The 15,783-nt window shown below is 42.2% G+C and overlaps 2 protein-coding genes and 1 long non-coding RNA gene across 3 annotated transcripts in view; 1 reads left to right on the plus strand and 2 right to left on the minus strand.

Annotated features, from left to right (window-relative positions):
• Nucleotides 1–460: 460 nt before the first annotated feature.
• LOC115472321 lies at nucleotides 461–5,825 on the minus strand. The gene is made up of 3 exons (XR_003942503.1): nucleotides 5,793–5,825; nucleotides 5,010–5,242; nucleotides 461–471 (listed from the first exon to the last, which is right to left on the minus strand). It is a non-coding gene; the product is annotated as an uncharacterized LOC115472321 (long non-coding RNA).
• C6H9orf16 (chromosome 6 C9orf16 homolog) lies at nucleotides 2,503–3,416 on the plus strand. The gene is made up of 2 exons (XM_030206551.1): nucleotides 2,503–2,609; nucleotides 3,020–3,416. The coding sequence occupies exons 1-2, from the start codon at nucleotides 2,555–2,557 to the stop codon at nucleotides 3,211–3,213; spliced, it is 249 nt and encodes an 82-aa protein (XP_030062411.1). The 5' UTR covers nucleotides 2,503–2,554; the 3' UTR covers nucleotides 3,214–3,416.
• Nucleotides 5,826–5,919: 94 nt separating the features above from the next.
• CIZ1 (CDKN1A interacting zinc finger protein 1) overlaps nucleotides 5,920–15,783 on the minus strand; it is a 100,947-nt gene continuing 91,083 nt past the window's right edge. The window contains exon 16 of the mRNA XM_030207927.1: nucleotides 5,920–6,531. Coding sequence (XP_030063787.1) covers nucleotides 6,145–6,531 — 387 coding nt within the window. The 3' untranslated portion in view covers nucleotides 5,920–6,144. The remainder of the gene's footprint in view (nucleotides 6,532–15,783) is intronic.

A 15,783-nucleotide genomic window follows, 5' to 3' on the forward strand; every position in this document is an offset into this window, starting at 1 on the left:
AAGCCAGCATGTTTTAAAATATAAGTGAGATTAAATACAAATGCTACTGAAACAGGTGGGAAATCAGGAGATGAAAGGCAAATTTTGGTTCCAAACAAGGCAACTTTATTGCTAGCAAGTGAACAGTACCGAGTAGTCTCGGGACACTGTGTGTCGCGAATCACCTGACACTTACAATTATACTTCCCTACTGGGCCTGCGCACTAGGCCCCTTACACATCACATTTGGCATGCGCAGTAAACAATTGTAGTTCTTACAGTACAAAATTGTAGTCCCAGTACGTACACACGTCATAACAGCGAAATGATACTGGCAAGAAAAACGAAACTTAGCAGCTTATTCTTCACACACACACAATGCTCCTTTCTAGCACAGGAGATAAGGTTCGGCTCAGGAATGCAGGGGGTGTCAGCACCCTCCAAGGTCGCGTTGCTACATGCAAGCTGGTCTTGTATAGGCCTTGCAAACTACTGTTACAAGCTATAAGTCTAATAATACTGCATTCTGTCCTTACATTAGTAAACAGCAAAACTTCTTTCGTTAGTAAACAGTAAAACTGGATAAGGCACAAATGTCCAGTGCAGTAATAAAGTATGGCTAAACAGCCAAAAGCAGAGGTAGAGTGCATAAGTATAAGTCCATCAGTAGGCACAAAACATGAGGTTGTTCTGTTGTTCAGTAGTATTCGGGTAGTACTCATAGTATTCGAGTAGTATCCGGCGTTCCACTCCTTCACTACCAGCAATAAAGAACAACAAAGTGGATGCAGCAGCTCATAGGTTTGCTTGCTTTATTTTGAGAGTAGGGCGATGACGGCTGCGCAGGGAAGGGCAAATTGAGACTGACCTGATTGGTTTCAATGTTTTGATGTCACTTGGTCTCTAGTCTATTAAACCTCCTTCAGGAGAATGAACAAGGAAGTTTGATTGAGCACAGGAGGCGTGACATCAAAAAGTTGAATCCACTTAGGTTATATTTTGTTTCATGTGCAGCCATTGTTCTGCATACATTCAAAACAAAGCAAACATATGAACTGCTGCATCCAAATTGTCGTTTTTTTATTGTTGGTAGAATTTGTATTTAATCTCACTTATACTTTCAAACATGCCAGATTGTGCATCATAGGGATGTACACAGAGGAAGTATAATAATGGAATAACTTTTCATAGGTAGAGTATTAATTTTGTGTAAATCATAATCAGTGTGTCGTTTGGAGGGGCTGTTATACGGACACCATAGAACGTGTTATATACGTGCAGAGATTTTTTTTCTCCTGGTAAAGGGCCACTAAAACAGATGAGAATCAGGTGCTCAACATTCAGAGTTTCTACTTACTTATTTATGGCAGTTATATCCCACATTAAACATGAATTAGGTTGAAGCCTGGGAGCATTTAAAATCTTTATTTTTTTTTGTTGTCTTTCTGTGCCTAGTTCAAAAGAGAAAGATAACTTGAGGGAACTTGCTCCTTTGTTTTGTGGAATGCAGTGGTATATTATAAAAATGTACTTAATAATGTTTATTACTTCTATTAAAAAATATGAAATAATGAGGACAGAACTACCTTCATGCAGAAGTCCAGAATCAGTCTAAATGTGCCAACATTTTACAGTTCTGTGAAACATATTTATTTCTTCTTCAAGTTAGTTTTCAACAGCATTTTCTCAGTTATTACCCAAATGCGAACACAATTATAATGTTAATTAAGTTTTAGATGTTACTGAATTCTACTATTCTGTCTCACTGTATTTCCAGTTTTGGCACAGTATAACTCATCACAAGGAAAAAAAAAATATAAGAAAACCAATGGACTGCATTACAGGCTTATAGCCCATTTATGTTTAAACAAATGAGAGATCTGCAGGAAAGACATATTTACTTGTATTATTTTGACTTATGAAAAACACTTGTCCCTGAAACATGCTCAAAACAGAATAATCCATTTGTACAAAAGAAATGAGGTGAAGATGTGATTCCATGTGCCCCAATGAAGTGAGTTTATTTTTTCCCCCAATCTTTATAACACCATGCTTCCCACAACACTTAAGATGAACCAATCAGTAAACAGGATATCCTCACTGAAATTTGGCCATGTATGTATAGAACAGTGTAGAAAAATGAGCACAAAATACAGCCTTTATCCACCAGTTCCAATAATTTTGAAGGTGTTTTAGTGATATTCAGTTTTGATTTAATGATATTGATGTGATGTCTACATATGGGACACTTTCAAATAAATTAAAAAGTTGTAAAATAAGTGAAAATACAAATCTGTTTTTCCTCCACTCTTTAAGGCACTGCCTATCCAATTGGAACAGTTTTTCAGTTTTTACAGATGGACCTCGCATTTGCAGTCCATTATTTCTAACAATCTTTTACTATTGCTTTCAATGGCGTTTGCTATTGTTCTGGGTGTACTTGTTACTCTGCCCACTGCCAGCAAGCTACGCCTACTGGCTTCAACCCATATAATGGGCTAGATAGTCTCGTGCCGTCTCCTATGCTCAATCAAACCTCCTTGAGCTGTCCCTCAGAAGCGTCTTGCTATTCTCAATGTCGGGACCAAACGGCGATTTGCTCGTCCCGGCGGATTCCGGAGACGAGGAAGGTACGGGGAAAAAAAAAAAAAATGTTCAAATGCATATTTCCTCCACTATGCTTTCTGTCGCTCTCTTTGTATGGGTTGGGTGCTTCCCTACACTGATTCGCTATTTATTTATTTATTGGGGGGAGGGGGGGTGTTTGAAGATTTTTGTTTTTGTTAAAGCCAATATTGTCAGCGTCGAATTGTTTGGTTTAATAGCCGGTGGCATATTGATGTAACTGTATGTAATACCGGTTTAGTTTTTTTTTTTTTTTTTTGGTAGAAACCAGTCCTGACTCGGCTTTAATGTAATAAATGACGTGGAAATCTAGCGGTGAGCTAGAACGAGAAAAAACGTTTTGAAATTGTGGTTGCAATAGTGAAAGTTGTGTGCATTTGGTCTCCTCCCCTCCCCCCCCCCCCCCCCCCCCCAGAATATATAGCAATAAATTCCATGCTGGATCAAATCAATTCATGGTTGGATCACATAGAAGAAAAGAATGACCACTTGCATACCCAACTGAAGGAACTACTTGAATCCAATAGGCAGGCTCGCCGTGAGTTCCAACAGCAAGTCAACAAGGCGCAAGTAACAGCAGTAGAGGAAATAGGCACAGAGATCATGTGATAGTTCCTTTCTACTAAAACCATCACCTCTCAAAACTTTGCTTATTTTATGTAATATAAAATACGTTTAATCTTGATGTACCAGTAGAAGCTACTACTCTTGATCTATAATTGTCACCTATGGCAGTAAATTCAGTTGTTGTAAAGGATTAATCGTGGTAGGGTGATGGCGATAGCTATCCTTAAATGTATTTTAAAGAAAAATACTAAATTGCAATATTTATGCAGCATCAAATAAAAAAAAATTGTGCATTGTTTCCAGGGTGTTTTTCTTATTGTTCCCATTTTGGATGTTAATTCTTGTCTCTTTCTAAGAAGCGAGTCAACTACTTGTACACTGTGGGTAGGGTTACCATAGTTTGTCCTCTGAAAAAGAGGACAAGTCACAGCCCCTGCCCTGCCCACACCACATCCTTTTCGGATCCTCATCCCGCCCAGTCACATATTCCCCTCCCCTGCCCCATCACCTCCCCTCCCCCAGGTCACATATTCCCCTCCCCTTCCCTTCCCTTACTTACTATCTACTGCTCTGGTGGCATAGGCAGTTGGTGGCCCAACTGTTTGGGGAGGCTAAAGGGGGCAGGGTTAGGGGTGGGCCAGAGGTGGAGCTTAAATCCATAATTGATAACATGCAGAAAAAATAAATAAATAAAAGTCACAATACCTTTTATTAAATTTAGATATTAGATATGTATCATATGTCAAAGAATAAAGTGGTTGCTCAAAGCATATTCTGACCACAATCGCTCAACTGCAAAACACTATGCACAACTTTGTCCAAAAACACACACAGAACCTTACTGTACCATAAATATTACACTGGGCAGACCTAATACACCAATATACCACCCATACGGAAAATGCAGACCGTCAACAATATGAAACAAGGGATCATATCATCACAATTCTCATGTAGAGCCACAAAACACCCTAATTCATGTTTAATGTGGGATAAAATGCCATAAATAAGTAAATAAATAAATAAATATAAACTTTTAATGTTGAGCACCTGATTCTCAAAGTGACATATTCCAAGCACTATAATGAAAATAAAATGATCTTTTCTACCTTTGTTGTCTGGTGACTTTTTCTGATCATGCTGGCCCAGTATCCATTCTGCTGCTATCTGTCCTCAGTGCAGGTCAGGAAGTCATCCTCCTTAAATATCTCCCTGGCAACCCGGGACACCTCCAGCCAACCCCCCCTGCTTTCCCAGCAGTAAGGTAAACAAACCATAAACCAATTTCTACAACTGCTAGAGGGCTTTTCACTGCAGCTCCTGCTGTGAGGATGGAGGTAAATCAACAATTTAATCCCCTCAGAGCAGCTGGACTCCACAGCTGATCCATTCTGCTGCAGCAGGGGGGAGGCTTAGCCTCTCCAAGCCTCTTATACCGGGCGCCTATGCCTGGTGGTCTAGTGACCTCTTCAGGCCAGGAAAGAGCCCCCTCTTTCCTGCCCTTGCCCTGCATCCTTCTCAGTCTCGGCTGGGGATTCAAAATGGCTGCCCAGAGTTGAAGCGGCCTCGCAAGACTTCAACTTTTTGAATCCCCAGCTGAGACCGAGAAGGATGAAGGGCAAGGCAGCGCTCCGGGCAGGAAAGAGGGGGCTCTTTCCTGCCCCGAAGAGGTCACTAGACCACCAGGGCAGATAGGAAGGGGAGGGGAGAACCACGGTGCCGCTTGCCCGCCCGTTTGTCCAGAAATCCGGACAGACGGCAAAACCCGCCGGACGCCCCGGACATGCCTTAAAAAAGAGGACATGTCCGGGGAAATCCGGACGAATGGTAACCCTAACTGGGAGACAAAAGCAGCCCAAAAGTCCACGTTGTTACAATGGGAGATATGGTAATCTACCTATGAAGTATACATAAAATCAGGATAGACAAGTAATTTCAGTAAAAAGAATTGTTAGCCATGGACATGGCCTATTTTTCTTCTAAGGCTTGATGTTATTTGTCAGGGGATAGCTGAAATACAAAAAGGGACACAGGGCCTGCTTTTGCTCTGAGGTGTTCATACCCATTGTACCTAGGGTTACCATATTTTGTCCCTCAAAAATGAGGACACATGCCCCGCTCCCTTTCACACCCTCACTCTACCCCTGTCACATTTTCCCCTCTCCCTACCTTACTACTGCCCTGGAGGTCTAGTGACCTCTTCGGGGCAGGAAAGAGCCCCCTCTTTCCTGCCCGAAGTGCTGCCCTGCATGCATCCTTCGTGTTGCTGATCTTGGCGCCAATTCAAAATGGCCACCAACAGTTGAAGTCTCACGAGGTCACTTCAACTCTCGGCAGCCATTTTGAATCAGCGCCGAGATCAGAAACAGGAAGGATGCATGCAGGGCAGCGCTCTGGGAAGGAAGGAGGAGGCTCTTTCCTTGCTACAAAGGTGGAAGAGGTCACTAGACCACCAGGGCAGTAGTAAGTAAGGGGAGGGGAGGCTAGCAATCTACCCGTTTGTCCGCCCACCAGCCTGCCTGTTTGTCCAGAAATCCGGACAAATGGGCAGATTGGCAAAACCTGCCTGGTTGCCCGGACATGTCCAGGTAAATCTGGAGATATGGTAACCCTAATTGTACCTGAATGTAACTCAAGCTACTACTGAAAAGGTGTGAGCAAAATTTATATAAATAAATAAATATATACTTACTACACCATATTTTGCTAAAGCTGTGCCTTTTTTTTGTAAATAATGGAGAACAATACTCAATTTAATAAAATTTATTTACTAAAAGACTCAGCACAGAAACATTGTAGCCATATAATTAGGTAAGTTCTTTCTGATGACTATTTTAATCTATTCTTGTGTCTAGAAGGGTGCCTACAGCCAGAAGGGGAGATTTGGCCTTTGGCTACCTCTTTACCCTCTTCCTCACTGTAGCCATTGGCCATCAGCATAATCTCTTCTGAACTGTCTTGATGAGAGGGACCTTATGTTTCTTCAGTTTCAGTATTTGCCTGCTCCCTTATCTGATTTTGGTTAGTTGTAATATCCTTTATAGGAGCTGAAACTTGGAGACTGGAATCTTCACAAGCACTGGTGGATTCGTTCTCCAGATCATCTTCTACAACCAGGACCCCACTTATCTCATCTTCATTAGTAACTGGGGGTTTTGTTCCTGTAATGGGTAACTCCAGCAAGCAGGCCACCTTTTCTGATGCTAACTGATCAGTACTTTTTACTTCCTTTACATCCGCTCGTGGTGACTTTCTCGATTGTGATGGGATGGCTGGCAATGGATTTGATGCACCTGTTAAAGGCAAGCTGCTGCTCTGGAGCTGGGAGGATTTTCCTTGATTTTTTGCTGCTTTATGTTTCTGAGCAAACATGGAAAAGAAGAAAGTCAGGGGAGTGGCCTTTTAGGCCAGTGAATACATATACATCTACCATTATGCGATCATTTAGAGCACATTGGCTCAAAATAGTTGCTCCTGGCAGGTAATAAAACATTTTAGAAACACAACACCATGTCATAACCTCATATTCATTGCAAGGCCTAGGGGCCAGTAGCAGCCTACCCAACCATCAACGTAGCCTTCTAACTCTTTCCCCTTCCCCCCACTAGTGGCACTGCATTCATACCAGCTATTTTGTTTTCTACCTCCCCCATTCAACTCCATAGGTTTGAGCTGTGCATTACCCAAACTCTTTTCCTATTTTCAAAAGATAGAGAGAACAATGTGGAAAATTGGACACTGAGAAACTCAGACTTTCAGACAGTCATGTGGTGTCATAAGAAACAAAATAGCTGAAGGGCTGCATAATTCCAAGCTCCTCACCAACTCCGTCCTGGTCCACCCTTGATATAGCTGGTTAGAACAGACATTGAGCAGCACTGACTGGTTAAGTGCTGCTGAATATCAGCAGCTGGCCCACTTAGCATAGTTTAACTGAGCAGGAACGGGGTGCCTCCAGCCACCAACACTTGCACTGTCCTTGCATGCACAGGGAATGCCGGCAGCAGTGGCACCACACTGACTTCCTCACTCCTGAGGCAGCACAAGATGGAAGGGGATTTCTTTGACCGGGGGGGGGGGGGGGGGGGAGGGGGGGCTTCAGCATGCCCACCAGTAAAAGGTATATTTAATGTGGGGAGAGAGAGGACATTTGGAGGAGTAGCCTAGTGGTTAGTGCAGTGGACTTTGATCCTAGGGAACTGGGTTTGATTCCCACTGCAGCTCCTTGTGACTCTGGGCAAGTCACTTAATTCTCCATTGCACCAGGTACAAATAAGTACCTGTATATAGTATGTAAACCGCTTTGAATATAGTTGCAAAAAAACCACAGAAATGCGATATATTAAGTCCCCTTCCCCTCCCAACAGACTGCTGGCTATGTCCTGCAATTAAAAATGTTAATTGAAATGCAGCCCTATTAAAAACCTGCATGAACATGTGAGATGCACACAGCAGTGCCTATTTCATACAAGCAATATAGGTGCTTATGTGCATAAATGCCCACATACAAATTTAAACTTACTCTGAAAATGTGTACACATTTTATAAAATACCCCACTGAGAGCACGTTGAAGCACTATGCATAGGACAGCCCAAAGATTACCAATTTTTGAGCAGGTGTTTAGGGCTACTTTGGCATTATGATTGGTGTGACATTAGATATAAACCCACAAGTGAATCTGTTGTCTGTTGGATAGAACACATGCTCTGCTAGCAAGAGTAGTGTCCAATATATTGTTAATTTGCAAAGCAAAGTTTAGTAAAAGGCTGTATTCTACTACAATGAAAGTTAGATTACCTGCTGATTCTGATATCATGGCACAATCAGATCAAGTTTATTATGTACTTAATATACTGCTCCTGAGAAAACAGTCAGAGCAGTACACAATTCCACAATAACAACACAAACAAAAAACAAACAAACAAACAAACAAACAAACAAAGAGAAAGAACTAAACTATTATAGGAAAGAAGAGATAGAAGGAACAAAGAGCCACACTGCATAAACTATTATGTATAGTTCATCTGATCCCATCCCCACTTATCTACTTAACACTATCTCTCCTACTATCATCCCTGTCATCTGTCACATCCTTAATCTCTCACTCTCCACTGCAACTGTTCCTACGGCCTTCAAACATGCTGTTTTCACTCCATTCCTTAAAAAACTCTCACTAGACCCTACCTGTCCCTCCAACTATTCGTTCACCGCCGTTGTCTTGACTTCCTTTCTTCTCAAACTATTCTTGACCCACTCCAATCTGGTTTCCGCCCTCTGCTGGCTAAATCCAGAGGTCTATCCTTATCCTTCTTGACCTATCTGCTGCTTTTGACACTGTTGACCACACCATACTCCTAGATACGCTCTCCTTGATTGGATTCCAGGGCCCTGTTCTTTCCTGGTTCTCCTCCTACCTCTCACTTCGCGCTTTCAGTGTTCACTCTGGCGGTTCCTCTTCAACTTCCATCCCGCTTTCAGTTGGTGTCCCCAAGGGTTCTGTCCTTGGACCCCTCCTTCTCTCCATCTATACCTCTTCTCTTGGTACCCTGACTTCATCCCATGGCTTTCAATACCATCTTTATACAGATGACTCTCAGATCTAAATCTCCACCCCTGAAATCTCAACCGTAATCCAGGACAAAATTTCATCCTGCTTGTCCGACATTGCTGCTTGGATGTCTCAACGCCATCTGAAACTAAACCTGACTAAAACTGAACTTCTAATTTTTCCCCCTAAACCCACCTCCCCTCTTCCCCCATTCTCTATCTCTATTAATGGCTCTCACATCCTCCGTCTCCTCGGCTCGTAACCTTGGAGTCATCTTTGATTGCTCTCTCTTCTTCTCTGCGCATATTCAACAGATCGCCAAAACCTGTTGTTTCTTTATCTACAACATTAGCAAAATTTGCCCCTTCCTTTCTGAATACGCTACCAGAACCCTTATCCAAACCCTTGTCACCTCTCGCTTGGATTATTGCAATTTGCTTCTCACTGGTCTTCCACTCAGCCATCTCTCTCCTCTCCAGTCTGTCCAAAATTCTGCAGCATGACTTATTTTCCGCCAAAATCGTTATACCCACACTAGCCCACTCCTCAAGTCACTTCACTGGCTCCCTGTCCGCTTCCACATACAGTTCAAACTTCTCTTACTGACCTTTAAATGCATCCATTCTGCAGCCCCCCATTACCTCTCCACTCTCATCTCTCCCTACATTCCTCCCCGTGAACTCCGCTCACTGGACAAATCTCTCTTGTCGTCCCTCTTCTCCTCCACTGCTAACTCCAGACTTTGTTCCTTTTCCCTCACGGCACCTTATGCCTGGAATAGACTTCCTGAGCCTGTACGTCTAGCTCCATCTCTACCTGTTTTCAAATCTATGCTGAAAACCCACCTTTTCACCACTGCTTTTGGCTCCTAGCCACTACTCAATTGCCCTCCCCTTGTTCCTTCTCACCCAGTACTTCCCTCGCCCTTAATTGTCTTGTCTGTCTGTATTTTTAGATTGTAAGCTCTATTAAGCAAGGACTGTCTCTCTCTATCAGGTGTTCAGCGCTGCGTGCGTCTGGTAGCGCTATACAAATGCTAATAATGTATAGAGTGCATGGCAGTAGGGCTGGTAGCTAAAGCGACATTTTTTTTTTGGATGTATGGACTGTTAGTGTGGGTGTGCATTGCTTTGTACAAAAAACCTGGGATGTGTAAAAGACGATTTGAGGACTAGGATGGGGGAGTTTGGGAAGGGGGATTATCTATAAATCATTCTTGTCACCAGAGAAGGTTCAATTCAGAGTTTGATTATATGTGCTCTACATGACTTGCGTTTTTTTGTTTTTTTTAACATTTAAAGATTTTTTTTTTTTTTTTTCTCAGTACAACACTGCAACATTACATTATACACAGCACTTACAAATCAGATTGCTCGCTAGTGGCTCTAGTGGAGACTGACCTACTAAACTAGTTTCTATAACCAAATTAGATCTTACTTGCTAATTTTCTTTTCTCAAGTCCCTCTAAACCAGTCCAGATGAAGCAGGGCTGCTGAGAGGGGAGGACAGGAGGGGCAAAATTAATCGGGGTCTCTCTCTCACTCCTCATGTCAAGACCTGGGTGATTGCGTCCCGACAGGAGCAGGAGAGAGAGAACTCCAATGCCAGGCCCCCCTTGGAGTCTAGGGAGGACCCGGAGGAGCAGACACAACAGGACCTCTAGTTTGGCTGGCAGGGGTCCCCCTTAGGCCCAGCCAGCAGAAGAGATCTTCCTCTAGCGCTGCTCTTCACTCTGCCACACTGCACTTCACCGCTTGGTGGACCCCTCAACATCACAAAGTTAATCTGACTTACAAAACTCTTGTCTACTTCAAATTGATGCAGAAGGCTCTCTCAACATCCAGATGATGAAACCATTTCCTCTCTTCCAAATCATCCAATCCCTCAAAACACTAGAACGGTGATGGATTAACACTGAAAGGGGAAAACACTTAAAAAGAAAGGATGGAATATAATGTAACACAAGCTTCTCTCAGGTCATGAACAGATACAGTTCCTCACAAGAGGGCATCTGCAAATTTGAAATCCTGATGGAAGGAGAAATGGCTACACCACTTTCAGAGTAAGATCCTTGATCGTCAACTTCCGCATAGGTTTAAACTGTCTGCACTAAGACTGATAACACCAGGTTCAGGTCCCAAGCAGCAACCACTGCTTTAAAATGGAGGCCTGATATGCTTCACTCTTCTCAAGAAACGGAAAATATCTGGATAAAGCACAGGAGAATGCCCTTCTTTGTGCCTCCTTAAGCATGCAATGGCTATGAGATGAGCCTGCAGAGAGGATAGCGCTAAACCTTTGCCAAGCCATCCTGTGGAAACTCCAGGACCATACCAAAAGAAGCCTTAAGAAGCGAGAAGTTGTGCTTTTCACACTAGACCTAAAAAATCCTCCTTACTCTGACATAAAGACCTAGAAGACTTCCTAGAACTCAACATCTTAATTACACTTAAGGAATAACTGTGCTTCAACAGCTGAGTCCTTTCAATACCCATGCCATAAGACAGAACTGAACCATATCCTGTATTAGGACTAGGCCCTAATGCAAACGTTCTACTGTCATGGGAAGTACTAGGGAGGTCCTCCAGTTTCAGCCACATGAAGACCCCATGGCAGGGCTGTCTAGGCCAATTTGACACAACCAGTATCGCTCGCCCCAACTGATTCTCTATCCTCTGAATTTTTTGTCCTATGAAATGAGCAAGTAGGGAACACATACATAAGATCCTCTTAGAACCATCCTCGCACTACTGCATCCAAGCCACCTTAAAATAATTCTGATGACCTTCACATTATCAGTAGTCAATGAGTTCCATCACTGGCATCCCCTAACAATCTACTATGGTGCAAACCAGTTTGTTGGACAATGCCCACTCTTCTGGATCCAACATGAGTCTACTGAGGAAACCTGCTTCAGACTTTCACTACATGGGCTGCCGACAGAAAATGGAGATCCTTCTCTGGCTGTTGCATCAAAAGTGCTGTCCCTGGGGGGGGGGGGGGGGGTGCGCTGATCAGCCTCGAGAAGCAGGGAGGGGGTGTTGGTGAGCCTCGAGAAGCATGGCAGCCTAATTCTACAGCTCCCAGTTCTTCGTCCTAGAATCTTGAGTTTAACATCTTGTTAGACAGTTTTATCGTCTCTTTTTGGCTGGAAGATACTATTCACTCTTGGATTCGATGGCTGGTCGACACTCCAAGATCGAGCCATCCTCAATACCACTCTCAGCGTCTAAACTACATAAAAAAGATCCTCGTTCACCCATCAAGATGGCGACGGAAACCGACACCGATATCTCTCTGCATACTATTATGGGAGAACTCTTCTCTATAAAAAGTCTCTTACAGGACACACAAAATTAACTATTTGATATAAAAGAAGAGATATCTGACATCAAAACTCACCTCGCATCAACAGAAGCTCGAACTGAAGTGTTAGAAAACAAACATGAAGTGCAAGAAAACCTGATTGTAAGTCTTAACCCCCCCCCCCAAAAAATAAACAACAAATAGATACTTTGAAAAAAAGAGTTGGAAGATCTAAATAATAGATCCAGAAGAAATAATATTCACCTTATTGGATTGACTGAAGGATCAAACGTGTGACTTTATTGCAATGCTGCGCTCAAAAATTCTCGATCTTGATCCCACGCAGCAAATTGAAATTGAACGGATACATAGGGCGCCATCTTTTAAACCCATATATCAAAAATTTCCAAGACCTGTGATCATCAAACTTCTGCATAACCCACTGACTTTAAATATCCTGCAAAGGGCTAAATTGAAGGCTCCACTTGTTTTTTAAGGAATGTAACTCTCCATTTACCCAGATCTTAACAAACCCACAGTTCAAAAAAGAAAAGCCTTCCTCAGATTCAGAGAACGCCTGAAAAATATTGGTGCTCAATTTGGGCTTTTCTACCCAGCCAGAATTCGAGTGACAGTACACAACACTACTTGTAACTTCGATGAACCCGAACTGAGAATCTTTTTGGACTCCTTCAAAAAGTAAAGTAACGTAAAATGATGTATCAGTTTTTCTATTCAAGATCACTTTGATATCGTTTATATTTGCAATTGACTCTTATTCACTGTCCTATAAGCATTTATAAACTTCCCATTAATATGCTTAAACATATTCATGCCTTCTATTTGACTGGATGTAAACTTACTGTTCATTTTAATGTTTGGGAGACTTGGCTGCCATGTGCCTTGACTTCCACTTCCCAGGTTATATTTCTCCTCAGCAGACTTTCCTGCTGGTTAGTTAGTGCTTTGTTTTCTAGCATTTAATGTTGGCTTACAAACTTAATATACTATGCATCACTATGTATACTCTCTTACTAATTCACAAAATGAAAGATTATTTCACTGATTGCCCATCTGCTCTTTTATTGTTAGAATCTCCTAATATAAATTTAATGAAGATTTTCTCTATTAATGCACAGGGTTTAAACAATCCTATAAAACGTAAAAAACTGTCAGTATACTTTAAACGTTTAAATGCTGATATAATCCTTATTCAGGAGACCCATCTCAATGGGTCTGATTGTATGAGATTACAAGACAATTTTTTTTCTCTTGCTAGTTTCTCACCTGCTTCACATAAATGTAATGGTGTAGCTATTTTAATTCATAAATCTTTACAGTTTTGTATTGAAAAACAACTTTCTGATAGTGAAGGTAGATGGGTAATACTTAAAGTATCTTTACATAACTCGAATCTCTTGTTAATTAATTTATATACTCCAAATGTTGACTCTCCTTTATTTTTTTCACAATATTATCTCAGAGATTGTTTCATTTGGTTCTCAGAATACAGTGATAGGTAGGGATTCAATCAAATACAAGTCCTTATCTTAGATAGAAAATCTAAATGTCCCCCGAGGCCTACCAAAACCCTAGTAAAAATTCAAGACTTAAAATCCACTCTAGGATTGGTTGATCCGTGCCACCTTTTCCATCCCACTGAGAGAGATTTCACTTTCTACTGATCCCCACATGGTAGTTACTCCAGGATTGACTATTTCCTTATCTCCTCCTCATTGCTGCCCACTATCAATAATGCTGAAATTCTCAGTAAGACCTTGTCTGATCATTCTCCAATATCTCACTCTTGAAGATATCATGATCAATCATGAAAAGCCATCATGGAGATTCAACTCCAGTGGTGTGCTGGAGCCGGCTCGCACCGGCTCACAGAAGCCTGTTGTTAAACTTTACTGATTTTTGCGAGCCGGTTGTTAGAGTCAGGCAGCCAGCACATGAGCATCTGTTTTTTTTTTCTCCTCCTCTCCCGGCGCCAGCATACCTCATCATCCCCCCTCACCACTGCCTGACCAACCCGGAGCCTCTTCTCTGCCGGATCCCACCCACAGGAAGTTGCATCAGCAGGGCTGTACACTCGGCAGAGACAAGGCTCCAGGTAGACCAGGCACTGCATGAAACAAAGAAATTGAGGATGTTTAGGCTCAGTGCTGTGCTCCTCTGCTCTTCGACGGGCCTATTCTCAAGTGCCTTTCTTGCCTTGTCCCCCACTGCCCCTGCAACGTGCACATACGCCAGCGCTGTACAGAAACAGAGAAGTTATTGGGCACTCCCTTCGACATGCTCCCTGTTCGATCTGCCTTGTTTGGTTGAGCCCAGGGCGTCTGTACGCCTCCACGGCCCCAGATAGGCACAGAGCCGGCACATGGAGGTTAGTCTGATTCCCCTTCCCGCGCTGCTGTTAAACCCAAAACAAAATCAAGCAAACTTATGAGCTGCTGCATCTACGTTGTTGTTCTTTATTGTTGGTAGCATTTTAATTTAATCTCATATTTTCAAACATGCCAGCTTGTGCAGCACACGGATGTATACAGAGGATAACTTTTCATAGGTAGAGTAGTAACTTCTTATAAATGGTAATTTGGTTGCACATTGAGTGAAGAAATATTTTCTCTGATTTGTTTACCCTGGAGAAAAGGAGAAACAGGTGATATGATACAGACGTTCAAATATTTGAAAGGTATTAATCCGCAAATAAACCTTTTCCGGAGATGGGAAGGCGGTGGAACTAGAGGACATGAAATGAGATTGAAGGGGGACAGACTCAAGAAAAATGTCAGGAAGTATTTTTTCATGGAGAGAGTGGTGGATACTTGGAATGCCCTCCCGCGGGAGGTGGTGGAGATGAAAACGGTAACGGAATTCAAACATGCGTGGGATAAACATAAAGGAATCCTGTTCAGAAGGAATGGATCCTCAGAAGCTTAGCGGAGATTGGGTGGCACAGCCGGTGGTGGGAGGCGGGGCTGGTGGTTAGGAGGAGGGGCTAGTGCTGGGCAGACTTCTACAGTCTGTGCCCTGAAAATGGCAGAAACAAATCAAGGTAAGGTATACACAAAAAGTAGCACATATGAGTTTATCTTGTTGGGCAGACTGGATGGACCATGCAGGTCTTTTTCTGCAGTCATCTACTATGTTACTATGTAATCACTCTGTCATTTGGAGGGGCTGGTTATAGGGACACCTTCTTGCATGTATTATATTTGTGCAGAGATTTTTTTCTCTTGGTAAAGGGCCACTAAAACAGATATCATGTTATAAGAATCAGGTGCTGCATCCATGTTGTCGTTCTTTATTGTTGGTAGCATTTCAATTCAATCTCGCTTATATTTTCAAACATGCCAGCTTTGGCAGCATACAGATGTACACAGAGGTCAGAGAAGTATAGTAATGGAATAACTTTTCATAGAGTAGTAATTTGTTATAAATCATAATCAGTGTGTCATTTAGAGGGGCTGGTTATAGGGACATCCTAGCATGTATTATATTTGTGCAGAGATCTTTTTTTCTCCTGGTAAAGGGCCATTAAAACAGATGTCATATTATAAGGATCAGGTGCTCAACATTCAGAATTTCTATCTATCTATTTATTTATTTATTTATTTATTTATTTAGTTACTTATTTATGACATTTAACCCTGTTATTGGTGCAGAGATTTTTTTTTCTCCTGGTAATGGGCTTCTAAAACAGACATCATGTTATGGGAATCAGGTTCTCAATGCTCAGAGTTTCTATCTA

Source organism: Microcaecilia unicolor, chromosome 6, assembly GCF_901765095.1.
Source record: "Microcaecilia unicolor chromosome 6, aMicUni1.1, whole genome shotgun sequence".
Classification (NCBI taxonomy): Eukaryota; Metazoa; Chordata; class Amphibia; order Gymnophiona; family Siphonopidae; genus Microcaecilia; species Microcaecilia unicolor.

Coding starts and splice junctions, on each gene's coding strand:
- C6H9orf16 (XM_030206551.1), top strand. CDS start 2,555: ATGTCGGGACCAAACGGCGATTTGCTCGTCCCGGCGGATTCCGGAGAC. Junction 2,610..3,019: donor GGATTCCGGAGACGAGGAAG/GTACGGGGAAAA, acceptor CCCCCCCCCCAG/AATATATAGCAATAAATTCC.